This window comes from Narcine bancroftii, chromosome 6 (genome assembly GCF_036971445.1).
Source record: "Narcine bancroftii isolate sNarBan1 chromosome 6, sNarBan1.hap1, whole genome shotgun sequence".
Classification (NCBI taxonomy): domain Eukaryota; kingdom Metazoa; phylum Chordata; class Chondrichthyes; order Torpediniformes; family Narcinidae; genus Narcine; species Narcine bancroftii.
In genome coordinates this window covers 232,650,332-232,671,551 of record NC_091474.1, presented here as the reverse complement: position 1 = coordinate 232,671,551, position 21,220 = coordinate 232,650,332, and the positions used below count along the sequence as shown (strand labels likewise).

Genomic DNA, 21,220 nt, shown 5'->3' with positions numbered 1-21,220 from the left:
TCCTCACTACAAGACCCTTCCACCAAAAGCACTGTTTCTCTGCATCTGTACTTCTCTGCTCCAAGAGGAACAAGTCCAGTTTATCCACATGACTAAATTCACCTGCAAATGTTTTGGGTAAATTTCTGCACCATCTCCATTGCCTTCATAGCGTTCCTAAACTGTGGCACCCACATCTGGGCACAATTCTCCTCTCGTGGCTGAGCCAACACTTGGTAAGGTTTGATTACAACCTCCAGGGGCTGTATCCTGTTTAGCCCAGGGACCTGTGTGCTTTTTTCCAAGCACTTTCCAAGCATAGAGCATTACAGCACAGTGCAGGCCCTTCGGCCCATGATGTTGTGGTGACCCATATACCTACCAAATAAAACAAACCCTCCCTACCTCATTATTTTTCTTTCATCCACGTGCCTGCCTCAGAGTCTCTTAAATGTCCATTTTGTTCCAGCCTCCAGCTCCACGCAGGCAAGGCATTCCAGGCACCGACAACCGTCTGTGTAAAGGAACCTTATCCCTGATGTCTCCCCTAAACTCTCTCCCTTCACTTTGCAAACATTGTCCTCTGGTGTTTGTTACTTCTGCCCTGGGAAAAAGGTGCTGATTGCCTGCCTAATCTTGAAGAGATCTATTAAGTCACCTATCATCCTTCTGGCTCCAAAGAGAAAAGCCCTCACTCTGCTAATCTTGCCTCATTGGACATATTTTCCAATCCAGACAACGTTCTGTTAAATCTCCTTTAACTCTCTCCATATCTTTCACATCCTTCCTATATGAAGTGACCAGAAAGGAACACCATATTCTCATTGTGGTCTCACCAGAGATTGTCAGAGCTTCCACATTACCTCACGACTCCTGAACTCAGTTCCCCAATTAATGAAGCCCAGACTACCACAGGCCTTCTTAACAATCCTATCAACCTACACAGTGATCTGGAATGACCTATGGTTTTGGACCCCAAGATCCCTCTTCTTCCACATTGTTTAGTATCCTACCATTAACCATGTACTCTTCCTTCAAGTTTGACCTACCAGAAGGCATCTCACACTTGTCCATCTGGTACTTTTCTCCCCAACTCTGCATCCTGTCTACATCCTGTTGTAATCTTCCTTAAAGATTCCAATGAACTTGCCCCAAATACTTTCTCAGCTCTCCCCATGGGAATTGTACCCTTAGATTTGCCTCTTTCCATTCATCCTAAATGTATTCCACACCAACCTTCTTACAGCTCTCAGTTTCTCAGCCTTGAATTTCATCTGCTGTCCATTCCACCAGCCTGCCTAGATCTCAAAGTCTCTTGCTTCTTCTCCTTATTATTCCTGATGCCATTGGGTCTGATGGAAATAGTGAGAAAAGGAAGGATCAGCAGGTTTGACAAGGACAGATGTGGTCAGGACCCTTTATCAAGACTTGGAATAAGTTGAAATTCATGCATAAGTGGTGGGAGGGAGGAGAGAAGAGAAAGAAACTGTGTGAGGGACCCAGAAGTATTAGAATGTGGGTAATTTCTCCCTCTGTGTTTCTCTATCTTTCATGCCTTCCGTTTAATGCCCTATTACTTCTGGGCCCTTCCACCTGCTCCTTTGCCCCTTTCGTGCACATACTTCATTTCTTTATCTTCACCCAAGTCTTGATGACGGGTCCTGATCCAAAAGGTTAACTGACCAGTTTTATCCACGGATGCTGTCTGACTTGCTGAGTTCCTCCAGCAATTTTTTCCCTTGGATTTCAGGATTCCAGAATCTGCAGCTTTTGTGCGCCTCTGGTGCAAATCGTGCCCTTGCGCAACCAAGTTGAGTTCTTAAACGAAAGAACGAGAAGCACAGGAGTTGGTAATGTCCTGGGGAACTCCATCATGCTCCTGCTCTTTCATCAGTTTCAGTCCTCCAGAAACCAATTTGTGGGCAACTCATCAAATGCCTTTTGGATATCCAGAAATACCACACTAACCCTCACTGTTCATTAAGAAAGTCAAAGTGAGACAACATTTATATCGTCTGTTTTCTTTTTCTGTAATCAATCTGCACTTGGCCAAATGACAGCGAATATTATCACTGATTTATTGTTTCAAGAGTGTTCCCCAGTTCTAAGGTTAAACTGACTCGTCCTGCAATTACTGGGTCAAAAATATCAGCTTATTCAGAAGTTCCTCGATTTGTTCATGCCCATCCAAAAACTTCATTTTTAATTTGATTTAAGTGTCCAGCGCGATCATAGACCATTTGGACCCATGAGTCCGTACTGCCCAATTTACACCCAATTAACCTATACCCCCAGTACGTTTAGAATGGTAGGAGGAAACCAGAGCCACCGGGGGACAACCCACGCAGATACAGGGAAGACGTACAAACTCCTGACAGACAACGTGGGTTTCGAACCCCGGTCCCAATCGCAGGGCCGACCGTTCCGCCCGACGTTGTCCCTTTTGGCGAAGCTTTTCAATCCTTCATAATCCTGGAGCTGTTGCAGTTTCCTTTTGATTCGATTTAGATCCAGTCTATTTCACTTTCCATCTCGAGTCTCGTGGTCACACAATCCTTCAAAGATGATTAGCTAATACTTTCTAATTACACTCTGAAGTAACCGGCTCCCTTGTTGGCTCTGCAATGCTCTCATACAAAAAAAAACCATTTGCACTTCTTTATCCCCCACACCATTAAAACTGATTTTACTGTTTGATTTCTATGTCCTAAGTACCCACCACAGTTTGGAGGGACACTGGGCAGCTCCCTTCAATATTTTGATGTTTCTGATCCTTCATTTTTATTTTTGACCAGTGATCTTTCTAATCGTTGCTCTGATACACCGTTACCCCACCTCCTTTCGCCTGCCTTTCCGGGAAATGGATTATTCTTGTTTATTCGCCAAGCAATCTGCTGTCAGAACTCAATGTGCCAAGCAGCGTCAGTGGGAGAAAACGATGACCAATGTTTCAAGCCCCAACCTTGTTCTAATGATGAGCTATCACAGGCTGAATTTTCCTCAGTTCAATCTGAAAGAATGATTCTTCTTTTCATTGTTTGAGTCTTGTGTGACAGAATATAGATATGTTTCTGGGAGATAAATTGGGGCAGGGCTTTTAAGTGTAGGTCACATACAAATACTTTAAAATAGATCTTATTTAAAATACTGGAGCTCTGCTAATGCCAGACATGTTGGCCCCACAGTCTTTGCAAGAGCTTTGGAGAGTGCCCAAGAGACTTCACTAATGGATTGTTGTTTACAAAAAGGAAACAGATGAAAGAGCTTGTTGGAGCCCCATTCTGTCTGGAGGAGAACTTGCTGTTCTAAGAGGATCATGTGATTTTGCAAGCAGAGAGAGTCAAACAGGCTTTCTCTCTGATGAAGAGAGAAATCAGTTCTACAGTTTTACAGTCAGCAGCAGCAACTGGAACTAGAGCAAGACAAGCTGGTGGAAAGCCCCATTTGGAAGACGGTTTGTGAGTTCTTATTTCAGCCTGGTCAAAGCCCTTGTGGTTCAGGCAAGAGGAGAGGACTGGCTGTCTAATGTTTCACTTGGAATAAGAGAAACAAAAAGGAACTCTGTAGTGACCTGAAAGAAAGAGGTTATCATCTGGAGAACCCTGAAGGGGGCAAGTTTCTTCAGCAAGACACTGAAGTGGCTGATGGAAGTAAATCAGTTGTGGGTGTCCAGCATGCAACAAATCTCTCTCTGAAAACTGACAAGAACCTTCCATTTACCTTTCAAGCACCAAAGCCTGGTGAACTTGGAGGAATGAGAAGTGAGATTGGACTGTGAACCAAATAACTTTTCTGAACTTACCCACACATTACATACACGTGCGCTTAGAATTAGAAGGGGGTTAAGTTAGGTTAGTTAAGTCAATAGTGATAAAGCGTGATTTTGTTTTCATGTTTAAAGATAATTAAAAGCAACTTTTGTTTAAGTAACCATTTGTCTTGGTGAATATCTATTTCTGCTGGGTTGTGGGATCCTCTGGGTTCATAACACTTGTCTATTCAGTTTTTAGCCTCAATTACTCTGCAATAGCCATTATGCTGCATCCATTTGCATTGTTGCTTACTGTATGATAAATGCTTTGCACAGCAAGTGCTATACCTTTGTCATTTTCATTCACCTTTTAGTAATTATTTTGTATGATGGCTCTATTTGTCTTACCAGGTCCCTCTTGGTTATCACAGTATTTGTAAGCTTTTCTTTCCTGACATAATTTTATTACCCCTACTGCACTCGCTTTTCTGCACTGATTTTCCCCTTAAAGAGTTCCTGATTTCTCTGGGAATACTCCACGTCCTCCCCTCCCCCACCCATTCTGACTGAGTGCAAGGTCTGCCTTTTGCCCCTTTTATCGAATAGTTCCATCTCCAGCCCCTGCATGATTCAGATGTGGTCCAAGCAACAGAGTAGCTTTCTGTTTCCCAGGACAAACACCAGTGCCCCACGAATCGGTCACCATTTCTTGCATAATTTTTGAGCCACAAATCCAACTCCTGGATCCTGTTTGCCCTGGGCCAATTGTCCAGGAGTTGTCACATGACGCAGAATGCAATGTTCATTGGTCTGAAGTGCCTTACCGTTAACCTCTCAATGAAATTATTGTACAGTTAAAAAAAACTGTTATCCCGAATTCAAGCCACCAACAAAATAAATTGTGGAAAATAGGTTAAAAAAAATACAGATGTTTAAAATTGATGCCCTTGCTGTTAATTTACCAATCACGCACCTCAGTCTCAAGCAACTGGAAAATTCATTTATCCGGCATCTACCAATCCTCATAGGTACTGGATACCAGTGGCTTTACTGTAATTAAAAAAAACTTTAACTGACATTTTAATTGCTATTTTACTTAGTCTGAAGGAACCTTTTGAAGCCCTGGCTCATTGGTTAAACCTATCACAGCTGCTTTCAAAGTCATGTTGCCTCTTGTTTCCTGTACCTCCTTCAAACTCACTGAGCACTTAATTCATGTGGTCTTTGCCAATCTGGTAAATCAAACCATTAATTAACCCAATTTTCTGAGTAGAAAAATTTAATCAATGATAGTTATTGCTGACGGCAACGATGGTGGAGGCAGGTACAATAGGATATTTTAAAAGACTATTAATGAGGGACCTAGAACTGAGAAAAATGGAGGACTATGCAGTTGGGAAATTCTAGGCAGTTGTTAAAGTCAGTTATTAGGTTGGCACAACACTTTGGGCCATTGTGCTGTAAATTTTGAGGCTTTTAATGTGTTGGTTGCTTTTGCAAGCCAATGGGACTTACGGTTGGAATCAATGGAAGGGTCAGGGGTGGGGAGTTGGGGGGGAGGGGTTTGTGTGCTACGGCAGTTCCTTGATGTCTCGATGGAGCAGTTCCGAGTACTGCTAAGTGTTGTGCCTTGATAGGATGTTTTCAGTGGTGCACTTGTAGAATTTATTTGGTGAATTGCCAAATTTCCTCAGGCTTTCTTGGGTGGAGCAGGAAAAGTCACTGGAGATGTTTATTCCTGGGAACTTTAAACTGTCGAATATCTCCAACTCCACACTGATGATGTGGACTGGGGAGTGAGCTCTGCCCTCCTCTGGGAGTGAGCTCTGCCCTCCTCCGGGAGTGAGCTCTGCCCTCCTCCGGGAGTCTATAGCTAGCTCCTTGGTCTCGCTCTCCTTGAGCATTGTCACCAAGCCCCTCATCTCCCCAACTCCCTGTTGCACACTGACATTGATGTTAGATTTTTCGTGTTCTGTAACCTGGAGCCAGCCTGGATTGGGATAACAACATGGGTTTCTTTGAACAATTGATTTTCTTCGCAAAAAATTCACCAAAATGAAATGTTTAGTCGCAAAAATGATGATAAGTTTGAAGAGGAGATTACTCATATGTCACTTTCTTTTGCAGTCCCAACAGCAACCCCTCGTAATATCAGCATACTTGTAAGTGATGCCTCATTGACCGTTCAATGGGTTGGACCTCCGGAGGAGGAAGTGAATGGCATCCTGTTGGGCTACAAGTTGAGCTACGACTGGGAAGGTAGTGAATTCCCTGTAAGTACGTTTGAAGTGATTTAAAGTGAACACATTAGTTGTCGGCTTTCATCGTGGAATGGTTGATGTTTTGCAGCAGGAATCGTTATTGTCTCAGCTCATTCTGAACATGTTGGGAGGACTGGGGATTGCCAAAGGCTGAGATAATGAGAATGTAGCTACATTTTGTATCGGTGTTCCCTTTTCAACAACAAGAATCCATCTCACGAAGTGGCTCAGCTGTCCATACCAGTGTGCCAACTTTGCAATTATACATTAGAAGAGGAAATGATTACTCTCTTCAGTTGTTGTTAGAGTGGAAATCTCTCTTGAGGGAAGCGTGCTTGGGACTTGCGTGCTGGTTTACAAGCCTTCATGGTGTCGCCACTGAGGAATGAAGGGCAGTGCAGCGCAGGGATCAAGGTTTGAATCCCGACCTCGGGCACCATCTGAGCATGGTGTGCACATCTCCCTGTGACTGCTTGGGTTTTCCCTGAAATCCAGTTCCAAACGACTAATTAGGTAGCAAGGGAATGATAGGGGAGCTGAAGGGATTGGGTTCGGTGCGGAGAGGATGGAGGGCAATGCCTTCTGGCGGGGTGAAATTGGAATAGATTAGCATTTCAGGGGAAAAAGTGATGGAAATCAAAAAGTTGCAGGCCCTGAAAATCTGAACCCAAAAATTTTAAAAATGCAGGAAACACTCAGGTCAGGTGCCCTCCATGGAAGTGGAAGGTGTTAATGTCTCGTGTCTGAGACCGTTCATCAGATCAATTTTTTAAAAAGTTTCTGCTCATTATTCATTACGAGATGCTTGGTTGAGAGAGCTGGGGAGTTTCCTCCCATTCAATTAAATGGTCGACCTCTGCATTATGATAAGTCGATAACATTTGTTCAGCTTTTTAATGATCATTTTCAATGCTGTATTGCAGTGGAATGAAGTTCGCCTCACTACAGTGATGTGCTTCCAAAGGAATGTATCAAACTAAAAGCTTGTGCTTAGAAAGTCACGAAGAGTAGTGGGGTTCTGGAAGATCAAGAAAACTTTAAAAAGCAACCAAGAACTTCTAAGCAAGCAATAAAGTCACTTAGCATCCATATGAAAAAAAAGGGCAAGTTAGTTTTGGGTAAAAACACAATGATCCCCTTTGTCCTCACATAAAAAACACTTGACTGGAGGCCTCACCTTCATCCCCACCAAAAAAAAACTCAGTGGAGGCCTCACCTTCATCCCCACCAAAAAAACTCAGTGGAGGCCTCACCTTCATCCCCACCAAAAAAACTCAGTGGAGGCCTCTCTTTTATCTCCCTTCACCCCCACCAAAAAAAAACTCAGTGGAGTCCTCACCTTCATCCCCACCAAAAAAACTCAGTGGAGGCCTCACTTTTATCTCCCTTCACCCCCACCAAAAAAAAAACTCAGTGGAGGCCTCACCTTCATCCCCACCAAAAAAACTCAGTGGAGGCCTCACTTTTATCTCCCTTCACCCCCACCAAAAAAAAACTCAGTGGAGGCCTCACCTTCATCCCCACCAAAAAAAACTCAGTGGAGGCCTCACCTTCATCCCCCTTCACCCCCACCAAAAAAAACTCAGTGGAGGCCTCACTTTCATCCCCCTTCACCCACATCAAAGAAACTCAGTGGAGTCCTCACCTTCATCCCCCTTCACCCCCATCAAAAAAACTCAGTGGAGGCCTCACCTTCATCCCCCTCAAAAAACTGAGTGGAGGCCTCACCTTCATCCCACCAAAAAAACCTCAGTGGAGGCCTCACCTTCATCCCCACCAAAAAAAACTCAGTGGAGGCCTCACCTTCATCCCCACCAAAAAAAACTCAGTGGAGGCCTCACCTTCATCCCCACCAAAAAAAACTCAGTGGAGGCCTCACCTTCATCCCCCTTCAACCCCACCACAAAAAAGCTCAGTGGAGGCCTCACCTTCATCCCCCTTCACCCACATAAAAAAAAACTCAGTGGAGGCCTCACCTTCATCCCCACCAAAAAAAACTCAGTGGAGGCCTCACCTTCATCCCCACCAAAAAAAACTCCGTGGAGGCCTCACCTTCATCCCCCTTCACCCACATCAAAGAAACTCAGTGGAGTCCTCACCTTCATCCCCCTTCACCCCCATCAAAAAAACTCAGTGGAGGCCTCACCTTCATCCCCCTCAAAAAACTCAGTGGAGGCCTCACCTTCATCCCCCTTCACCCCCACCACAAAAAAGCTCAGTGGAGGCCTCACCTTCATCCCCCTTCACCCACGTCAAAAAAAAACTCAATGGAGACCTCACCTTCATCCCCCTCAAAAAACTGAGTGGAGGCCTCACCTTCATCCCACCAAAAAAACCTCAGTGGAGTCCTCACTTTCATCCCCACCAATCATGGTGTTTGTAGACTCTTAACTCCAACCTAATTGTGGATCTGCGTTGTATGGAACACATAGACGCACAAAAGATATAGAAAATAGAACAGTACAGGCTCTTTGGCCATGATTTTGTGCTTCTGTATATAAACCTATGACATATCCATCTTGTCTTCCCCTACCTCACACCCATGACCCTAGATTTTTCTGTCGCATGTGTGACTGTCTAAGATTCATTCAAATGTCCCATTGCACCAGCTTCCTTCACCACGCTCAGCAATGTATTCCAGGCATCCACATCTCTGTGTTTATTTTGAAAAAAACCTTTGCCATCTCCCTTAAACTTTTATCTGGTTCCCTTAAACAGGTGTCGTTTGGCATTTGCTACTGTTGCCTGTCCATCTTATCCACAGCCGACACCAATGGAGCTGTGGTACAAGTGGACATTGGTGGTTATGATGTTATTGGAGTAATGGAGTCATGGCTGCAGGAGGGACAGGATTGGGAAATTAATGTTCCAGGATATTCGTCCTATCGAAAAGACAGAAAGTTAGGTAGAGGAGGTGGAATGGCTCTGTTGGTGAAGAATGAAATTCAGGCGCTGGAAAGGAAAGACATTGAATCAGGTGGAGTAGAGACTGTTTGGATAGAGTTGAGAAATTGCAAAAGCAAAATAACCATATTGGGTGTTATATACAGACCTCCAAACAGTGGCTCTGATGTGGGAATCAGTATAAATGAATTTAAAATGGCATGTCAGAGTGGTAGTGATACAGTAGTTATGGGTGACTTCAACTTGCAAGTGGACTGGGAAAATCAAGTAGGTGTGGGAAAGCAAGAGAATGAATTTATTGAATGTCTCCAAGATAGATTCTTGGAGCAGCTTGTGACGGAACCTACTGGGGGAAGTCCATTTTGGACTTGATACTGTCCAACGACGTGGAGTTAATAAGGGACCTTGAGGTAGGGGTGCATTAGGTAATAGTGTCCATAATATGATTACTTTTAATCTGCAAATGGAAAGGGAGAAGAGAAGGAAGTTAGAAATATGAGTGCTACAGCTAAATAAGGGTAACTATACTGCAATGAGGGAGGAGCTAGCCAAAATAAAATGGAAGGACATTCTTGCTGGGAGGACAACTGGTCAAAAATGGCAGGTATTTCTAAACATTTTTCACAGGATTCAGAATAGATTCATTCCAAAGAGGAGGAAAGGCTCTACGAAGAGCAAATGGCAGTCGTGGCTGACAAAGGAGATCAAGTGCAGTATCAGGTCCAAAAAATGGAAAGCAGAGTGGGAGGTTAGAGGATTGGGAGGCCTTTATAAACCAACAATGAGAAACTAAGAAAGTCATTCAGGAGGGGAAAATGAAGTACGAGGGCAAATTTGCAAATAATATAAAATGGGATAGCAAAAGCTTCTTCAGATATGTTAAAAGGAAGAAATTGGTTAGGGCCAAAATTGGGCCCTTGAAAACGGAGATAGGTGAAATTATCAATGGGGACATGGAGATGGCTGAGGAATTGAACAATTACTTTGTATCTGTTTTCGCCAAGGAGGAAATAGGTTATGATCAGAATAGTGGTAGGGGTCAAGCAGTATTTAGGAATTTGGTGAAATTACCGAAGGAAACAGAGAATTTGATGGATATTCAGATCCAGAAGCAGGTGGTTGTGAGCAAATTGTTAGAACTGAGGCCTGATAAGTCCCCTGGGCCTGATGGGCTGCATCCCAGGGAGCTTAGAGAGGTTGCTCTAGAACAGGGGTGTCAAACTCAAATTCACGGAGGGCCATAATTAAAAACTTGGACTTAGTCGAGGGCCGAACTAAATATTTATTGAAAATTTTCAACATCTGCATGTTTTCTCTTCTTTCAACATATGTAATGTTAAACTTTTTCTTATTAAAATAAATGTTTAATAATAGTTTTGGATAAACTCTTTCATTGTCATTGTCTTTGGCCCATTTCCTTTAGCGTCTGAAACATGACGAGTCAATGAGGGATGATTAAAGCAGTGGTCTTCAAACTTTTTCTTTCCACCCACAGACCACCTTAAGCAATCCCTTACTAATCACAGAGCACCAATGGCACAGGGACGCGAGTGGAAAGAAAAAGGTTGAGAACTGTTGTATTGTGGTAACTCCACATCTGATTAGGTTAATTGTTAGGCAAGTGGTCAGAGAAGGACCCCCCCCCACCCACCCCAAGAAAGGCTTAAATCACAGGAACAAAATAAGCTTCCGTCTCACTGCTCCCAATCTTACACACAGTCCTGATGTGGAATGTGGGGTCGCAGCTCCACGTTCACCCGAGTTCAGGTGCTGTCTGTGTGGAGTTTGTACGCTCTCCCCTTGTCTTGGACCAACAGGTCGGTCGAAGGCACCCAAACCCCCCGTTGAAACGCCGGTGTCCGGGACGGTGGAGGAATTGGCTGAGAAGAACGCGTTGCTCCCACCCCCCTCCAGTGGTTGGAGAGGGATTAAACTGCGATCTCACGGCACCGGGCTCGTCTCCAACAAAAGGAGCGGGAGGCAGGGTCCGCCGCGCACGGAGCGAGGGGGAAGGCATCGGCAACGAGACGTTCGGTCCGGCGTCGCCGCTGAAGCGCAGACCCAGCGAGGATGGTCCCCAACTCCAGCCGCGTCTGTGTGTCCGGGAGCCGGGCGGGCTGAGTGCGGCGCTCCGATCCCCGGGATTCGGGACTCTGAGATCCCTCCACACCTCTGGTGTCTTCATTTTCACCTTCAGTGTGCATGCGCTGCGTGGCGGCCAGCGGGTCAACTCTAATATATATTTAATATTATCTTGCGGGCCAAATATAATTATATCGCGGCCAAATTTGGCCCGCGGGCCAGAGTTTGACATGTGTGCTCTAGAAATTGTGGAAGCACTGGTTGACATTTTCCTAAGTTCTTTAGATTCCTGGAGAGTGGCTGATGTTGCACCACTTTTTAAGAAGGGAGGGAGAGAGAATACTGGAAATTATAGACCGGTCAGCTTGATGTTGGTGGTGGGGAAGATATTGGAATTCATCACTAAAGGAGAAATTGCAGAACACTTAGGAAGGAATAATAGTGTCGGTACCAGTCAGCATGGGTTCCTTAAAGGAAAATCTTGCTTGACTAATCTCCTGGAATTTTTCGAGGACGTAACAAGGAGGGTGGACTCAGGAAAGCCAGTGGATGTGGTGTACTTGGACTTTCAGAAAACCTTCGATAAAGTCCCACACAGGAGGCTAGTTTGCAAAATCAAGGAGCATGGAATCGGGGGTAGGGTGCTGTCATGGATAGACAATTGGTTGAGAAATAGGAAACAAAGGGCTGGGATAAACGGGTCATTTTTTGGATGGCAGGATGTGACGAGTGGGGTCCCGCAGGGGTCGGTGTTGGGCCCTCAGTTGTTTATCATTTATGTAAATGATTTGGATGAGGGGATAAATAACTACATATGCAAATTCGCAGATGACACTAAACTGGGTGGTAGTGTAAAGAGCGAGGAGGATGTTAGGATAATTTAGGGGAGTGGGCGGAAAGATGGGAGATGAAGTTTAATGTGAGTAAATGCGAGGTTGTCCATTTTGGAGGCAGAAACAAGAGAGCAGAGTATTAGTTAAATGGATTTAAGCTAGGGAGTGGGGTCATGCAAAGGGATCTGGGCGTACTTGTTCACCAGTCATTGAAAACTAGCATGCAGGTTCAGCAAGCGGTGAAGAAGGTGAACGGTATATTGGCTTTCATAAAGAGGGGATTGGAGTATAGGAGTAGAGAAGCCCTCCTGCAGTTGTACAGGGCCCTGGTGAGACTTTACCTGGAGTATTGTGTCCAATTCTGGTCCCCATATTTAAGAAAGGACATACTTGCTATAGAGGGGGTGCAGCGCAGGTTTACAAGGTTAGTTCCCGGGATGGCAAGATTGTCATACGCAGATAGGTTAGAAAGACTTGGATTATATGTGATGGAGTTTAGAAGGATGAGGGGAGACATGATTGAGGTATTTATGATTATCAAAGGACTTGACAGGGTGAAATCAGAGCACATGTTCCCAATGATGGGAGAGACTTGGACTAGAGGGCATAGTTTAAGAATACAGGGAAGGTCATTTAACACAGAAATTTGGAGAATTTTTTTTACCCAGAGAGTTGTGGGTCTGTGGAATGCATTGCCACAGAGGGTAGTGGGGGAGGATTCGTTGGATAGATTTAAGAGAGAGTTGAATAAGGCTCTTGTGGGCAGGGGAGTTAAGGGTTATGGGGATGAGGCTGAGATTGGTTATTGAAAGGGAAAGATCAGCCATGATCCGATAAATGGAAGTGCTAGGTTGATTGACCAAATGGCCTACTCCAGCATCTATTGTCTGTTGGCATCCAAGGGCATTGCCCCCCAAATGAGTTATCGGCCCCTCCACCCGTAGCTGTGTTCGCTAGTCTCCACACGATGTAAGCAGCACATCTGTTAAGTTGGAAGGAGGGGTGTGACAGAGGAGATTCATGCAGGTAGGCACTGCCACCTTCCCCAGCCCCACTGAGCGAATTTTTGGACGTTTCCCAAATGCTCCCCCCCCCCCCCCCATTAGACTCATTATGACATCCACCCTGATCTGATCTACATGGCTTATCTTGAGTCATGTCTCACCCTGGTCGCTCCAAAATGAAAAGCCCAAGCTCGGTCTCCAATCCAGGATCCAGGCAACTTCCTGTCCAAAGCTTCTACATCCTTCCTTTAGTGAGGTGGCCAGAACTGAACACAATACTCAGTGGTGTTACCAGAGATCTATCGAGCTGCGACGTTACCTTATCGCTCTTGATCTCAGTCCCTGGACTAATGAAGGTCAGCGCATCATACGCCTTGTTAACTACCCTATTAACTTGTACAACACCTTTGAGGGATCAATGGACTTGGACCCCACGATCCCTCTTGCTGCACACTGTTATAAATCCTGTCTTTAACAGGAACAGCAGATATAGAATCATTGTGGGTTAAGTTAAGGAATGGCAAGGGTAAAAAGACACTGTTGGCTGTTAGATGCAGACCTCCAAACAGTAGCCACGATGTGGACAAGAAATTGCAACAACAGACCCATATGGGGGATTTTAATGTGGGAAAGCCAGGTTGGAACTGGATCTCAAGAGAGAGATTTTATGGAAATCCTACGAGATGGCTTTTAGAGCAGCTTGTTGATGATCCCAAGAGGGAATCGGTTGTCGTGTATTGTGTGTGGTTAAGTGCGCCCGAGGTGATTGGAGAACTGACAGTAAAGGAACCAGTAGGGCAGAGCAGCAATTGATGGAGTTTCTCCAACAAATGGGGAAGGTACAAGATAAACACATAGCAAAACTGAGAAATATTTGAATGGAAAACTTTCACAACTGACTGACAGGGGAAGTTGAAGCTGAAGTGAAAGCAAAAGAGAAGGCAGACAGGGAAGCAAAAATGAGTGGAAAGTTTTTAAAAGCTTGAGAAAAGTGACTAAAAACTCATTAGGAGGGAAAAAATAAAGTATGAAATTAGGCTAGCAAATAATATCGAAGAGGATACAAAAAGCTTAAAAGCTTCTTCAAGTATATAAAGAATAAAAGAGAGGCGTGAGTGGATCAGTGATTCTCTACCTTTTTCTTTCCACTCACATTCCACTTTAAGTATTCCCTATGCCGTTAGAGCTTTGTGATTAGTAAGGAATTGTATGTGGGTGGAAAGAAAAAGTTTGAAAACCACTGTTTTAATCGTACCTCATTGACTCGTTATGTGCACGGTTTCAGAGCTCCAAAGGAAATGGGCCAATGACAATTTTTCTCAAGCAAAATATTTCAGTAACAATTGGGTCTAGAGCAGTGGTTCTCAACCTTCTCTTCCCACTCACACATCACCTTGAGCAACCCCTTACTAATCACAGAGCACTGATGGCATAGGGATTACTTAAAGTGGTATGTGAGTGGGAAGAAAAAGATTAAAAACCATTGGAGTAGATATAGGACCACCAGAAAATGACACCAGAGAAATAATAATGGGAGACGAGATGGGCAGAGGAACTGAATGAGTATTTTGCATCAGTCTTCTCTATGGAAGACACTAGCAGTGTTCCAGATGTCAAAGGGTACTAGGGAAGGTAAATAGCATCTCTGGCAGGGATGGCCAACCTCTCGCGAGAGCTGACCCTAGTGTCCGTCATGTTGTATTTGGCTTCGGCCTTTTAATAAGTTGAGTGCGAACGGAAGGACGATGGAGAGTGGACGGAGCAGAGAAGAAGGTGTGTGTTCTCTACATAGTGACTGCTTCCAGATGTTTACTTCCCATCACCCATTCTTGGATCAGCCAGATTGGGATTTGACAAACCGAGACTTCTCAAACCTCAGCATGGCAGGCCATCTAATGTGATCAATGGCAAAGAGGAGTGTGCTAATGGATCATAAAGATTAGTTGCCTTGTATTTACTATCAAATGCAGTAACAGCGGTTTCTGTGAAATCTGTTCACAGCAGGATGGAGTAGAACTGACAGCAGGGATTAGGCTTTTCAAGCCTGGCTTCTTCAAGAGCTGTGGGAGGTGAACGCAGAGGGTGACTCAACCATTTCAAAGCATTTGAGCTTCCAGATACTGAGGATGGAATAATTACTCAGTTCAAACAGTCAATTATGGGTCATTTCTTTCTGTTCTCAGTTCATTTCCACGTGCCTCAGCATTAGCTTTGTGCTTTGGACTCATTCATGAATTGTGAGCTAAATGTTGCAGCTGAAATAATATCCCTCCGTCGGTTGAGGAATGCCAGGTCTCAGATGAACCAGAGCTTCTGGGTTTGATGCTCCCTGTCCTACTACATTTTCTGGATGTGAATGGCCAAGGAGCCAACCTCAGAGGCATTCACTGAGGTGGTCTGGGTGTAGTGTTATCAATAATTAACTTACTGTGACAGATGGAGGCCCATCGACGCCATCAGTTCTCCTCAATCCCATTCCCTTTCCTCCCCTCATTACCTGATAAAGGATGCAGAAATGCTGAAGGAGCTCGGGTGGTCTTGCAGCATCCATAGGAGGTAAAGATATAGAACCTTTGTTTCAGGCCTGAACCTAATCGCAATCTGCTTCCTCCAGTAGAACGTCAGATTCCTGCATCTGCAGTCTCCTGTGTGCCTCTGAAGCCTTTGAGAATTTGCATGGCTCCTGAGGCTCATAAAGTAGCTGCCCGATATTAGTGACGTTAGAGAGCTTGCTACCTGTTGTAGGGGGTGGGGCAATGAATTGGAGGATCACAGCATTCTTCATGCCAAAATTGCCCATCAAAAGTCTTGAGTCTCAAATTTTGGAAGGATGGGTTTGGGCGAGCCAGAGCTGACCACAGTCGAAACCGTAGGATATTCTTATTTGTGAATGATGCATTATGAAATTATTTTCACCCAGATTGCTCCAAAAAGGGGTGATCGATTGTGCTGTGTTATCACCCATTAGTTTCATAGCAGCACGAAGCCTCGAGGTACAAATAATTATTCGATGCCGATTTCACATTGCAGGATTTTCAGTACCGATGTACGATAATTATCTGGAATTGAGCATCTCAGGTACTTGTAAGCTGTGGCAGTGACCCCATTTACTGTTGATTCCCCAAATCTTTATATTTAGACATACAGCATAGTAAAAGACCATTTTGGCCCACAAGCCCATGCCGCCCAATTGACCTACAACCCCGGGTATGTGTTTTCTTTTGGGAGGAAATCGGAGACCCCAGGGGAAATCCACGCAGACATGGGGAGAACACACAAACTCCTTATAGGCAGTGTGGGATTTGAACCCTAGTCCGGATCGCTGGTGCTGTAATACCTTTGCGTGCCCTTGGATGCAACATTTCTCCTCCATACATTCACAAATTTGCCTTGAGAACCAGTGCAGTGTGAGATGCAGTTTGTCTTCTACTGTCTGTACACATTTTGTTGGGAAGGTTGTGCCCCTCTCATTTACCCCTCTGATGCGTTTACATCTGGATTATATTATCAGGCCCTAATGAGCTTCCATCGTGTTAAGAATCAACTCTCATTCTTCATTGCAATATAGAAAGAGGCCCTTTAGCCCATCAAATTCATGCCAGCTTTCAGACTTTTCACTGATCTCATTCCCCCACTATTTTCCTGGACCAAATCTAACCCTCTCTCTCACCCGTCCATCAGTTTCCTTTTGATCCTTCTGCCTCTCGCCGATCCCAGGCATAGGTTGCAGAGGCCAGTTAACCAGAAAGCCAGCACATTTTGGGTGTGGGATGAAAACAGAGTACCCTAGGGAAAACCCACATGGTCATAAGGAGAACATGCAACCTTGACACATGTGGAAATGGAGGTGAGGGGTGAACCTGGAACTGTATGGACTTCTGGAGAACATGAACTAATCCTCAGTGGTCCACAGTGGAGATGGTCAAGAACATAAAATTCCTGGATGTCATCATTTCTAAGGATCCGTCCTCAGACTTGCAGTGTGGATTGTGGCCTCTCTGTCTGGAACCTGGTGGGAGTGTGGATTGTTGAGGGTCATGTGGCCTCCTTGTCTGGAACCTGCTCCAAATGTGAATTGCAGAGGATCATGTGACTTCTCCAGCTGGCCAATTATGAGGCTGATATGTGATTTGACCCTACAGTTGATGTGTAATTGGTCTAACAGGTGCCATTCAAAGGTTAGATCTGCTTACAGGTGAGGCTGACACATGATTGGCTCTGACAGCTGACGTGATGGGTCCTGCTTTGAAAAATTAGCAGATGGAGCCTCTCGTTTTCTCTCTTTCTTTCACTCACTCTTGCATGTGATCTCTTGCTCTCGCTGCCTCTTTCTTTGGTTGCTGCTGCCTTCAAACCATCTCTGAAGCCCAGGTTGCAGGCAGCTTTGGAGTACCTGCTGCAATGAACCCGTCCTGGATCTCAAGCCGTGGTCAGTGCTGGAAATCAGGTTTATATGTACTGCATGTAATTGTTAGTGTGACCATTTCTGAGTTCCGGGCTGCAGGCAGCTCCAGAGGGGTAACTGCAATGGGCCCATCCTGGATTGCATGCAGGCGCAACCCTGGAGTCCAGGTTTATGTGTATATACTTGTTTATTTGTTACATAGTGTACTGTCCCTGTGGATTATGGATGCTGAACGTTAAATGCTCGTTTCTCAGTATACCGTGCCTGTGAGCATGTGCCCTTTTGTGAGTTCCCTTGAGTATCAATAAAAATCAGTGCTTGTTAGTAACGTGTCCAACCTTGATTCTCTTGGAACCCATCAAACCTATTCTGAACACAGCAGGCCTCCACTTCTACACAATCACGAACGAAGAAGGCTTGCCAGCAGCAAGACTTCTTGAGGAGATTTGGTATGTCACCAAAGACTCCAAATTTCTACAGGCTGTTACGAACTAACGTTCCTTCTAATTTTGTGAGGGACTTTGTTAGCACTAACTAAGGAACAGCAATAGAAAATTCTTACTCATCTCTAAACTTTTTTTTGGAATATTTTATTTTTGATATTCAAAGACCTGTATAAATTTAAACAAACAATAGAATTGTGAATTCAATTTTTTCAAGGGTCCTGACCAAATTAGAGAATTGACTGTGCTTGGGATGAATATCATTCACAAATAACATTTACGGAATTGCCGTGTCTTGCAGACCCATGTGTAGATGCCTTGACAGCACATCACGACTACATTTAGGTTCTGTGTGTAGAAATTACAATAATTCTCTGCTCCTTTTCGAACCCAGAGCAGTAGAGCACTGGAACAGGCCCTTCAGCCAATGCTGTCTGTGCCAACCATGACATCAATTTAACCTCATCCCACCTGCCTGCAAATGGTCCATACCCCTCCATTCTCTGCTTGTTCATGCACATTGACTCTTTTTCAATTTCATGCCCTGTGCATTTGTTTTTCAAAAATAAACTTGTGGAAGTTTTAGAGAGGGTGCATCGGAAATTTATCAGGAAGCTCTCTGGATTGGAGACCAGGCTTATGAATAAAAGTTGATTGAGCTGGGGCTTTTTGGAGCAATGGAGGATGAGAGACAACTTCATTGAGGTGTGTAAGATTATGAGAGATATAGGTAGTATGGGCAGCCAGCTCCTTTTTGGCTAATACAAGTGGGCATCTCTTTAAGGGTAGTGGAGAAGAGTTTAGTGGAGATGTCAGACGTAGTTTTTTTTTACACAGAAATTGGTGGGTGCCTGAAATGTATTACTTGGGGTGCAAGCACATAAAGAGGGCTATTTTAAAGACTCTCAGATAGGCCCATGGTCTAAGAAAGATGGAGGGTTATAGACTGTGAGGGAGGGAAAGATTAGAATGAAGCCAAATTGGATTATGCAGATTGATACCATATAGTGCTGTATACTGTGCATGCTGTGGTTCCAATTTAAGTTTATGCCTTCAAACCCCAATCCAGAGACTTGGCTCAGAGGGTTGAGGGAGTGCTGCCTTGGCAGAGTTGCTGTTTCTCAGCTGCCCTATTGAAATGAGATGCAGTTTACTCGGTCAAATTGACATTAAAAAATTCCACTCTGCAAAGACCTGGCAGTGTCAAGTTTATTGTCATCTGAATGCACAAGCCCAACCTGATGAAACAGTGTTCTCTTGTCCTCAGTGCAAAAACACGCAGGCATACAACCAGACATAAAGCACATACAGACAAACAATACATATGCAGGAAAAATATTGATATCGATAAATAAATATTGTTTCATGAATAGGGAAGTCTCGGAGTGTCAGTGGGAGGACAAATGTGCCGATGTCCCAAGTCAACCATGTCAAATCTCACTTTTTATTACTTAACCCACCAGACACTTGTTATCAGGATTGAGTTCCATCTCCACACACTTTGCATCCTCTCTATTTCCTGCTGTCAACTATGGCAACCTTCTACATGACCCGCAACACGTGTCATCTGGAAACGTACTGACCCATCCTTCCACTGTTTGAAGTTTCGAATTTTTCACATCTGCAGTTTTCTGCTCCCATTAAAGATTCCTTGACTGTTTGAAAGAAAAACGAGGCAATATTCCAATTGAATGAATTGTTTAATTCTATAATCAACATCGCAAAAAAAATGCTTATTGTCTGGTCAGCAGTATGTTGTGAATTTGTTGTCTGCACATTGACTTCTGTGTTTCTTGAAATTGCAGTGCTTTCAAAACAATGGCACAAGGAACAGAATAATTTTCAGGTATTCTGGAATCATATTACCATATGAGTTTAAAGGACTATTTTGATCAATATATTTGAGACTTTGCAATATGTCTATTTTGCTGTTTTCTGGAATTACTCATTTCCTTTAAAGGCACTTAAGTGTCCTGGCAAAAGCTGAATTGTTGAAGGGATCTGATTTTTATTTTTCCCCTTGGGCTTTTGGCCACAATGCAAATCTAGATCCTCGTGTTGAAGGAACAAACAAAATATCCGAGATTCACAACACAAAAACTTGCGTCAGGATTTTTTTTTTTAATTGTTAACTTGCATTTTTTCTTGCTGTTCTTTATTTCCTCTCATCATTTTTAAACGTAGCAATATGACCCTTCTGTCTTTTTAAATTTTGCTTGAAATGAAACACTCTTTTACCTCAGCCATTAATCAGCTGTATTTTGGTGATGAGTGCATCAGGATTCGAAACTGGATCGCCTGCAGAAAGCAGAGTATATTATGCCCTGAGGTCAGTGACTAGTGGTATTCTGTGGGAGTCTGTTCTGGGACCCCTGATTTTCATGATTATTGGAAATGATCTTGATGAAAAAGTGGAAGGATGGGTTGGTAAGTGTGCAGATGACACGAAGGTTGGAGGTGTTGGGGATAGTGCTGTAGGTTATAACAAGATATTGACAGGATGCAGAGTGAGTGGAAAAGTTGAAGATCGCGTTCTGTCTGGATAAGTGTTAAGTGATGCATTTTGGAAGGTCAAACTTGAAGGTGGATGACATGGCTAATGGCAGGACTCTTGACAGTGTGGAGAAACAGGTTGATAGACTTACGGTATGCTGGCCTTCATTCGTCAGGAAGTTGAGTTCAAAATCCATGAGGAAATGTTGCTGCTCTATAAAACTCTGGTTAAACTGCACTGGGAATATTATGTTTCAGTTCTGGTTACCTCAATACAGGAAGGATGTGGAAGCTTTAGAAAGGTGCAGAGGAGATTAATGTGAATATTGCCAAGATTGGAGAATGTCTTATGAGGCAAGGTTATCAGATTTTTAAAAAAATTTAGACAGTACGGTAACAGGCCATTTTGGCCCACAAGTCCCAATTTACACCCCATTAACCTACACTCCCAGTACATTTTAAACCAGAGCCTCCAGAGAAAACCCACGCAGACACAGGGAGAACGTACAAACTTCTTACAGACACCACAGGATTCGAACCCCGGTCCCAATCGCTGATGCTGTTAAGGCATTGCGTTGACCACTACGCCATCCCCACTGCCCATTACGCCAACCGTGCCACTTATTTATATGTAAAGTCCACTGAAGCAAGGCGTCCCGTTATCGGTGATCATGAAAGCTTAATCCAAATGAGCATAATAAATTTTTTCTTTATTTTGTAGCATTTATTTTTAGATCTGATTTTAAGAAGTGATAAGAAGCTTAACCGCCTTAAAGATTTTTTTTGTAACTTTTATGCTGTGCAAATTAGTGTCCTGTGGGAATTGATCCTCCAGATTCCGGCTAAATAAAAAGCAGCTGGATATGTGCAACAAACTTGAAACTGGTGGGACTGTCACCCTGCACGGTTTTATTTGAGCTGAATAACAATGGGATATCATGGGAGCCTTTTGAATGGGTGTATTGAAAGTAATGTCTCTCCTGCCAAAATCTCATTGCACAGGCTTAAACTTTGTGACTAAATGTCATGCTGCACAAAATACGATTTGCTGCTTTCTCAGAGGGT

The 21,220-nt window shown here is 43.9% G+C and overlaps 1 protein-coding gene across 2 annotated transcripts in view; it reads left to right on the top strand.

The window, feature by feature from the left end:
* The window catches only part of mertka (c-mer proto-oncogene tyrosine kinase a), a 213,495-nt gene that overhangs the window by 122,184 nt on the left and 70,091 nt on the right, over positions 1 to 21,220 (top strand). Inside the window, exons 8-9 of one of the 2 annotated variants that reach the window (XM_069887682.1) lie at positions 5,858 to 5,989; positions 19,468 to 19,508. In XM_069887682.1, coding sequence (XP_069743783.1) covers positions 5,858 to 5,989; positions 19,468 to 19,508 — 173 coding nt within the window. Of the gene's footprint in view, positions 1 to 5,857; positions 6,004 to 19,467; positions 19,509 to 21,220 lie in introns of both variants that reach the window. The other variant, XM_069887683.1, reaches the window with a different exon arrangement.